Source organism: Notothenia coriiceps, unplaced genomic scaffold (genome assembly GCF_000735185.1).
Source record: "Notothenia coriiceps isolate Sejong01 unplaced genomic scaffold, NC01 NC01_scaffold00035970, whole genome shotgun sequence".
NCBI lineage: Eukaryota > Metazoa > Chordata > Actinopteri > Perciformes > Nototheniidae > Notothenia > Notothenia coriiceps.
This window is the reverse complement of record NW_011368671.1, coordinates 10,106-19,483: the sequence shown is the minus strand read 5'-3', so window position 1 is coordinate 19,483 and position 9,378 is coordinate 10,106. Positions and strand designations below refer to the sequence as shown.

The 9,378-nt window shown below is 41.9% G+C and overlaps 1 protein-coding gene across 1 annotated transcript; it reads right to left on the bottom strand.

Annotated features, from left to right (window-relative positions):
• Window positions 1–2,219: 2,219 nt before the first annotated feature.
• On the bottom strand, window positions 2,220–4,187 carry LOC104963332 (zinc finger protein Xfin-like; the record flags this gene model as incomplete). The annotated part of the gene is made up of 1 exon (XM_010791907.1): window positions 2,220–4,187. A coding segment is annotated over one exon (1,449 nt), but the record flags the coding sequence as incomplete, so codon positions are not given.
• Between the last annotated feature and the right edge of the window lie 5,191 nt (window positions 4,188–9,378).

Sequence of the window (9,378 nt, the reverse complement as noted above, 5' to 3'; positions counted from 1 at the left end):
TATTGCTAACAGTGCTGACGGATTGTTTACTCTTTTACGTCTCGATGCCATGTGACTGTTTAACACATCATTACCTGTTTTGTTTGTTTCTCAGTCTATGTTTGTGTGTAAACAAACGGATTAATTTTCCTAACCAGGCACAGCATGACGGACTGTTAGAGGCCATTGTTTACACATCATGTCATATTTCTTTCATCGTGTTTTCGATCCACTTGACGCTGACAAACACAACGAGCTTCTGACTCCGGATCAGCATCGAGTGTCGACCCCTAACGAGGAAGTAAAGTTTCATCAGCCAATCAGTAGGCCTGGATTTGTGCTGAGTCGGGGCTAAACGGGCGCCCTCCTGCTGTTTTAGTGCTGCTCCAAACCTCTGAGACTGTCATTGAGAGGCAGGTACTTGTATCATGTTGTATGGCCCTCTCTAGATGAATATTATGCAAAAATGATTTCCCAAATTGATGACTGGATGCTGGCCAAGGAAAGGAGAAATATTCCGAACTGATTATTTATGGATAATTGTGTCCCTTTTTGGGGAGATTTGCTTTTAAATCTAACTTTTTTTTACAGTCTTTTTAAACGTTTTACTCAGTTTCTTGCTAGTATTTATTGGGAATGTCTCAACACTAACGCAGTCGCTGAAACGGGATGTTTGGTGACGATTTAATCCTAAAGGAAATCACTTTATTAAACAGGCGTGATGATTACGTCGTAATTGCCGAGCTGCTCCTCCTCCTCCTCCAAAGCACCAGCAGGTGTCTCCGATGAGAGTCGACTGACGACGAAACCTGAAGGGAGAAAGGAAGTCGCTTTTTTCTTGGATTCCTCGACTGACAAAACTGGAGCTGTGACAAAAACCAGTTCCAGACGAAACCACAAAGAAACACATGAAGGCGAATTCAAAACGGACTCTCTAACATGTCCATAGTCTGTCTTTGTCTCGTTCAGCAGCTATAGGACGTGTTTGCCGTGTGCCCCTCGGGGTCCTTAACGTCTTCCCTGGTGCTTGTTCTCTATTTTTTACTCTCCTTGTACAGAAAAAGGTTGTCTTTGTACCTTTTTTGACGTGTTGCCTTAATTGCCTAGTGCTGTGCGTTCAGCCCCCCCCTCTCTCTACCACACTGTGACTCTTTTATCTGTATATATTGTTAAAGGTCATGTACTTGTGTCCTGCTGCACTCTCTCTGTGGTTATAAATGTCCTTGTTCTGTGAAAAAGGAAAAAGAACAAATGTGACTGTTGAATATTTCCAGCACCTTATTAAAATAAACATTTTAAGATTAACGCTGCTGTGGTTCTCCTTGTGTCGAAGGTTATCGAGACGATTCAGAGGAATTTGAATTCTATACCCTCCTTCTTTAACTTGTCTTTCTTAGCTATTCTTACACATTTTACATGTCAATTAGAGCCTTTTATTTGCCTTTCAATAAGGGGAATTAACTCTAATCTTTGCTCAAAGTTGTATCATGCATTGTTCAACAAGTGAAGCTCAGCGTAAGTTCAACCAGGAAGACCGACTTTACTCATTTATTTACTATTCCCATGTAACTACTCTCTCTCCTCTCAATAAGTGATCGGGGGCGTCACTCTCCAGCTTAACCAATCACTTCGCTCTATTCCCAAGAGCCTATCATAGCGCTCTGCCAAACCTTTTAAGTCTGCTCTCCCCTCTGACAGCTGTCATTTCAGGTGACACGACGCAACGTTCCGTCCCTCTGAATCCAGGGTCAAGCTAAGCCCCTCCCCTTCAGACCGACCCAACTATCCATTCACCACCACCAGTGTCTAGACCCCGGGGGGGTTTCATCGGATCGGTTCTACCCTCCCGAATGATACTTCCTGCACAACGGGGCCTAATCGCCAACATCACCATTTCATTAATTTGTGTATCTCTGCAATAAATATGTATACTTACATCAAAACCGTCTTTACTGATTGAACTGAGGAGATATTGTTTATCCTGTTTCTTTTATTTTTTAACAATATGGTTTGTTGATTACAGTGTACTCTAACTTATTCTGAATATCTTATTGTGTGTCTACCATAAAAACTCTGGAGGTAAGTATATTGTTGAAGTTTATATGCATACAGTTAACTCTTTTATTAGTAACAGTTTCAACTTTAGTGCAATGTCTTGTGTATTACTTGTTTCTGCATCTACAACTAAATATATAAGTAAATCTAATCTCATCTAAATAAACCTAAATAAAAAGTATTTTATTTCTGCTTCCAACCTGATTCAACGGAGGTGAAAGGACTTAAGGAATAATCCTAAAATTCCATCTTAACTCTGAACTCTAAATGAGCTGATTGTAATCTGCTGCAAAACACAAACAATATGCAGGAATGTGAGTCTGTTTCCAAGGCATTTTTCTTTTAGTTCGGTTGGATGATATAAACAGAACAGAATAAAAGTACAAACATCGTAAATATTCTCTATATTAATAAGTCATTGGTTCTTCTTTTAGACCAGAACAAACTGATAACTCAACAGGAACTATCAAAAACATCCCAATGGAAGTTTAAAGTCACAACATTTCATTAACCAAAATCAAGTGGTTATAGTATAAATCAGAAAAGTAGTATGACAAAAACATTAATCATATTAAAAACATCTGTTGATAAAGATGGACTATATATGCAAGGATGTATGTGGGAGTTCATGTATGAATATTGTCAAACAGAGTTTATACAACCAGACAGATTTTTCTCTTGTGAATTGTCATAGGTCTAATAAATTAATTGTCCTCTTTTTTTGTTGCACATGCAGATTCTCCAGGGTTGTCCTCAGTCTCTGGTTGTAAATGTCTCTCTGGATCTGAGTTCCTGGCTGGTTCTGTTCCTCCAGAGTCCTCTCCAACAGCTTCTGTTTCCATGTGTTCAGCTGAGCGGCTGGCTGGAGGCTCTGCATCTCTGTTCTCCTCACTTTGAGTTTGATGAAGCTGTGAGGACTGACGACCAACACACTTATGGCTTTTGATCTTATGACTCCATGTGAATCGTTTGTCGCAAACACTGCAGCTGTATGGTTTCTCTCCTGTGTGAATTCTAATGTGGCACTTTAAACTTCCTCTCACTGCAAAAGATTTCTTACAAATTGAGCAGATGTATGGTTTCTCTCCTGTGTGGATTCTCATGTGCAGATTTAAATATCCTTTCCATGCAAATGTTTTCTCACAGACTGAGCAGCTGAATGGTTTCTCTCCTCCACTACATCTTGAATCACTGACAGGGTCTTGTTTATCTCTCTGAAAGTTTGAACCTGGTTCTCTAGTCTTCTTCCAATCAGCCCTGTCTTCATTGTCAGGTTCAGAAGAGTCATCAGCTTCTGTTTCCATGTGTTCAGCTGAGCTGCTGGCTGGAGGCTCAGCCTCTCTGTTCTCCTCAGTTTGAGTTTGATGAAGCTGTGAGGACTGACGACAAACACACTTATGGGTTTTGACCAGATAGCTCTGTGTGAATCTTTTTTCACAAACACTGCAGCTGTATGGTTTCTCTCCGGTGTGGACTCTCATGTGTCTATTTAAATCGCCTCTCTGTGTAAAATATTTCTTACAAAATGAGCAGCTGTATGGTTTCTCTCCTGTGTGGTTTCTCATGTGGTGCTTTAAACTTCTTCTATGTGTAAAAGTTTTCTTACAGACTGAGCAGCTGAATGGTTTCTCTCCTGCACTACGTCTTGAATCACTGACAGGGTCTTGTTTATTTCTCTGAGAGTTTGAACTTGGTTCTCTGGTCTTCTTCCAATCAGCCCTGTCTTCAGTGTCAGGTTCAGAAGAGTCTCCAGGGTTGTCCTCAGTCTCTGGTTGTAAATGTCTCTCTGGATCTGAGTTCCTGGCTGGTTCTGGTCCTCCACAGTCCTCTCCATCACCTTCTGTTTCCAGGTGTTCCGTTTGTCTTTGATGAAGCTGAGAGGACTGAGGTTTCTCTTCATCATCTTCACTCTTCACAGGGACAGGAGTGAATGTGAACTCGGTGATATCAGCCTCCTCCAGCCCTTGAAGCTGCTCTCCCTCCTGACTGATCCAGAGTTCGTCCTGCTCCTCTTTAATGTGTGGGGGGGGTTCTGGGTCCTCCTGGTCCAGACTGGAGCTCCACTCCTGCTGCTCAGGGGGAACCTCTTCTTTAACCACCACCAGCTGCTGGACGTCTGCAGGAAACAGGAAACACACAGTAAGAAAAAACTGTTAACTGTTAGAATTTAAAATGTAATGACCATTACCAACATTAACATTTCAAATGCTTGACTATCATTTAGCTAAGTCCCGCCCCCTTTGTATGTCTGTTGGCTCAATTGTCTGTCAATTACACCTTTTTCCAGATGCTCCGGAGAGTTTCAGGAAAACAGGTGAGTTAGTACTGTAGCTGATATACAAGGAAGTTACACTGCTTAGTTTGGGCAGGGAGAGTGTGGGGGCGAAGTTTCTCCTTTTCTGTTTGCAGATATGAGTTTCTACATATAGCTTTGTGTAATTCATGATCATGTTAGTTATCAGGGTTAGATCTGCATTTACTGGCTGTATGAGCTGATGGTGCATTTTAGTGATTATTTTTAAGGTAAAAGGGCGCTGCTATTGCACAGCTCACTGTGCCCTTCAATGCACACGNTGCGTGCGTGCGTGCGTGCGGTGGCCGTGGCGTGCGTGCGCTGCGGTGCGTGCCGCTTGGAATTGATCTCACCCCGTCGTACAAAAATAATGATTCTGCCTCATGATCCTTTGAAACTGATGGCCGTTCAAAGCTCTGATCCGGGCCAGGAATTAAATGCAAACATTAAAATGTATGAACTTCGCCCTGCGCTGTGAATCAGAATGCGATGTCTCTTTAGACCTCTTAAAATGATTGCAGTGAGCCATTTGGAAAAAAGCAGGCCTGATGCGATGCTGAGCTGGAAACGCCCGAACTGTTGCGTTTCGATGCTCTGTTTGGCGTTCAGAGGAAGCGCTTGCCACATGTGTTGTGTGTTCAGGGCTTTGAGCAGCAGACGGGACCTCGCGCTGTTGTTTTGGCTTTCTTCAGTTTCGAGCCTTCTTTCCTCCTCCTCTCTTCCTGCATCTGCGTTCCCTGTGTTCTCTGCTGCTCTTGCGATAAAAACAACAAACACTTTAAACATGTATGATGTATATATCTCTCTTATACTTGTGAAAGGCGAACTCCTGCATATAAATGCAACAATGTAGATAAAAGCAAGGAGAGTAAACAGGCCCGCTCTGTTGTTAATAATGGATGCATTTAATCCATGCCGTTTGTTTGTGTATGCTGCTGCAGAAATACAACAAAATGCCGTCCCAAACAAGAAAGGGTTGCTGAGTTGCTTCAAGCCAAACGACGGGAAGTGATAGCTAATAAAAAAAACCCATTCTTTTTGCGGGAACTTTGGGATGCTTGTGCCCCTCGAGGGTGTTAAATTCTTAAACAAAAATTAATCCCATAATCAACTTTCATCCTGCAACAAAATCTGTTGAAAGTAGTTTTATTCTTTCAAAGAAAACCATTCAATTAGATTAGATGCTTATTAAATTAGATAAAGCCTTTACACTTTACTCATGTCCCAAAATGTAAATTGTTGTTGTACATAATTAAATAAGAGTATCTACTGCTGATGCCAGGATGTATGACAGTATATAGTCTATAAAATACAGAGACCTATCTACTTCTGATGTTCAGAAATGTAACAAAGAATTGGTTATTGTGAAAGCTATGCAAAAGTAGTACCTGCATATGTTAAGGTGTATTCCTTATAGTTCATTCTCTACTTTAAAGAGTCCTTCTCCTGCTGATGTTCAGGTGTTAGCATCAGTAATGTAGTGTCTCTACTTTAAAGAGTCCTCTCTGCTTGCATGTTCAGGTGTATATCAGTATGGTAGTGTCTCTACTTTAAAGAGTCCTTCTTCCCTGCTGATGTTTCAGTTATATATCATCGTACTGTAGTGCTCTCTACTTTTAAAAGAGTCCTTCTCCTGCTCTGCATGTTCAGGTGTAGTATCAGTATGTAGTGGCCTCTACTTTAAAGAGGTCCTCTCCCTGCTGATGTTCAGGTGTATATTCAGTATGTAGCTGTTCTCTACTTGTAAAGAGTTCCTCTCTCTGCTGATGTTCAGGTGTATATCAGTATGTAGCTGTCTTCTACTTTAAAGAGTCTCTCCTGCCTGATGTTCAGCGGCTGTATATCAGTTATGTAGTGTCTCTACTTTATAAAGAGTCCTCTCTGCTGATGGTTCAGTGTATGATCAGTATGTAGTGTCTCTACTTTAAAAGAGTCCGTCTTCTGCTGATGTTCAGGTGTATATCAGTATGTAGTGTCTCTACTTTAAAAGAGTCTCGCCTGCTGATGTTCAGGTGTATATCCGTATGAAAGTGTCTCTACTTTTAAAGAAGTCCCATCTCCGCTGATGTTCAGGGTGTATTATCAGTATGTAGTGTCTCGTCTATACCTTTAAAGAGTCCTCTCCCTGCTGATGTTCATGTGGTATACAGTATGGAAGTGTCTCCTACTTTAAAGAGTCCTCTCCTGCTGATGATTTCAGCGTGTTATATTCAGTATGTAGTGTCTCTACTTTAAAGAGTCCTCTCCTGCTGATGTTCAGCGTGTATATCAGTATGTAGTGTCTTCTACTTTAAAGAAGTCCTCTCCTGCCTGATGTTCAGGTGTATATCAGTTAATGTAGTTGCTCTTCCTACTTTTAAAAGAGTCCTCTCCTGCTGATGTTCAGGTGTATATCAGTATGTAGTGCTCTACTCTCAATGTCTCCTTGCTTTAATGTTCAAAAAAGCTCTTTATTGTTCTCATAACTGTCTGTGATGCAGCACCTCTTTTCAACCTCTCTGTTCTGAAACCAGAGCCCAGTCTGCTCTGATTGTTAGCTGCGCATGGGTTTCCCTCGACAAAAAGAGCAATGGGATTTTCATCCATAGGATTTGTTGGAAAATAGCTCGAAATAAGGTCTGTGGAGAACGAAACCTGTTTGTTAAATGCACGTTTTGTTCAGCCGGATTTCTACCCCACTTTTATAATTTTCTAATCATAAATCTAGTCGCCAGAAGCAAAATGCTAACGTTATGCTATAAAGTAGCTACAGCAGGGTCGCTGCTTCAACGTCACGCCAACTTAAGATCCATATTAAAAAATACAGATTCTAAATGGTTCAAGTTGAAGCGTTTGTTTGAACAGTCTGCAGGAGGCAGGGACTTGCTTTCAAGCAGAACAGGGCAAACAAACTTAGAGGAGTGTTTACGTGTTCGGCGTAATGACGTACAACGGCCTCCACAACTTCTGTAGTCCTATTCAGCCACTTGGTAACAACCATCGTTTTTCAGACACGTGTGGGGTCACTGCTGATGGATTTAATGTCGTAGAACAAAACGTGATCCGTCTCTTCAATGCGTCTCAACCACAGACCTTATTTCAGATATTTTCCTAAATCCTATGGAGAGATCCCATTGGCTCTGAGACGAGGGAACAGGAAGTCTTTTACCCACGAGCACGTCGGGTGTTTTAGCTTTTGTTGTCGCTGCCTGTCATTGCTACAAGCAGCTGGCTGGCAGAAAACTGGTGTTGCTGTCACCGTGTCTGGCGTTTCTAAACCCTTTCTTTTGTCTCCTCCTTTTATATGCTGCTCCTAACATTTCCCCGTTGTGTTTCTGTTGAGTCACTTCTTCCTCCTGTGGCTTTTTTTTTGTGTGTGTGTCGTCGCACCTCAATGTCTCCTTGGGTGTCCCAGAAGTCCTTAATTGACTTCTCCATGATTGTGAAAAACGAGCCGTGCTCTCAAATGGCTCATTTAGCAGCAGTGCGATCACAGCGCCTGTTACTTCATCTCCAACATATTAAAAAGTGCTTTCTGCTTCAGATTAGAAACGATGGGCTGCAAAAAAATCCAACCTGCCGCCATTTGACAGCTGGCGGCTAATTTGCCAATTCATCAACGGTGAATTTGAGGTATTTTGCCGCTCCTGTAGGAAAACACACATATTAAGGTGTAAATGCTCCAGCAGCATTAATAATAACCAGGAGTCAGGCTTATGGGAGATGTAAGTAGGACGACACACACACTTAGGTGGTGGATTTATTGCTTACAGAGCGTTTTGTTTACAGGTTTATTGGCTGTGACAGTTATTGTATGACAGCAGTGTATCCTAAGGATCATATAAAAGTGACACATGCTCATTAATGACATGTTACATGCCTAAATACAGCAAGCTCAGCAGGTGCACTCTGCACACAACACTATATCATAACCAGTGTACTCAAATGTACAGTTCATTAGTGAGCGGTAACCTGAAAAAGATTTCTAACTTCCTGTAGTTTCTTTGATGAAAACACACTTCTTTTGACTGCAGGCTGCCAATAAAGTCTACTTTCCTAAAAAATGTAAGTAAAAATGGTTCTCATTTCTCATTTCTGTTTGTAGCACTTAAAAAGGTTCGGGTCTCTAATGGCTTTTCATTGAAATCAAACAGACTTTACATGCACCGATTGTTGAATGTGCGTCCTCATTGTTCATTGCACCTCTTTAAGATTGTATGTCACTTTGGATCTCTATTTTGATCTTATAAATTCAAACCACTGGTCATTTCTAGGTCAGTAGACTTCCTATCATCTTAGTTTAAACTTGGCTAAATATGGTTGAAACATAAGAGTATTTGGTCGCTGGGTTAAAGGATTTCAACAGGGTTTTATTGAATGTATTTGTATGAGCCTGTCGCATGCTTAAAGGTCCCATGTCATGGCCATTTCTACTGATCATAATTCCATTGTTGAGGTCTACTAGAATAGATTTATATTGTTCAATGTTCCAAACTCACATTGGTTTCTCATACAGCATCTCTGTATAGTATGTGTATTCACTCTCTGTCCTACACGGCTTGTTGGAGCTCCTGCCCCCCCCCCCCCCCACACCCCTCCCTGTGAGCCCAGTGTGCTCTGATTGGTCGGGACGCGGCTCGTTGCTGCGAGGCTCGTTGCTGCGAGGCTCGTTGCTGCGAGGAGCGGACCGGTTTCCGGGTCGGTGATACAGCGAGAACAAGCGAAACTCATCCTGAGCACACACAAACGCACAGCCGAAGTAAAAACAATAAGTGTGGATTGAAATTGAGTAAGAAAAAGGTTTATAACGCTGTGAGAATGGGTCTGCAGAGAGAATTTCTCCACGATCCCAACTCGTCTATTACCAGCGTTCAGGGAGCTCTATGCAAGTCAATGGGACTCACTGTTAGTTAGCCAAGGGGTCCTGGTGTGTGCTCCGCGGATTCATTTGTTGTTGATTTGGGTGTTCACACGTCACAGAATCCAGGAAGTAAACAATGGAAAAAGATAAATGTCCAACGAGGCGTTCTGGGGCAGCATAGACAGGTCTTCTCTGTGTTAGAGTTTTACTC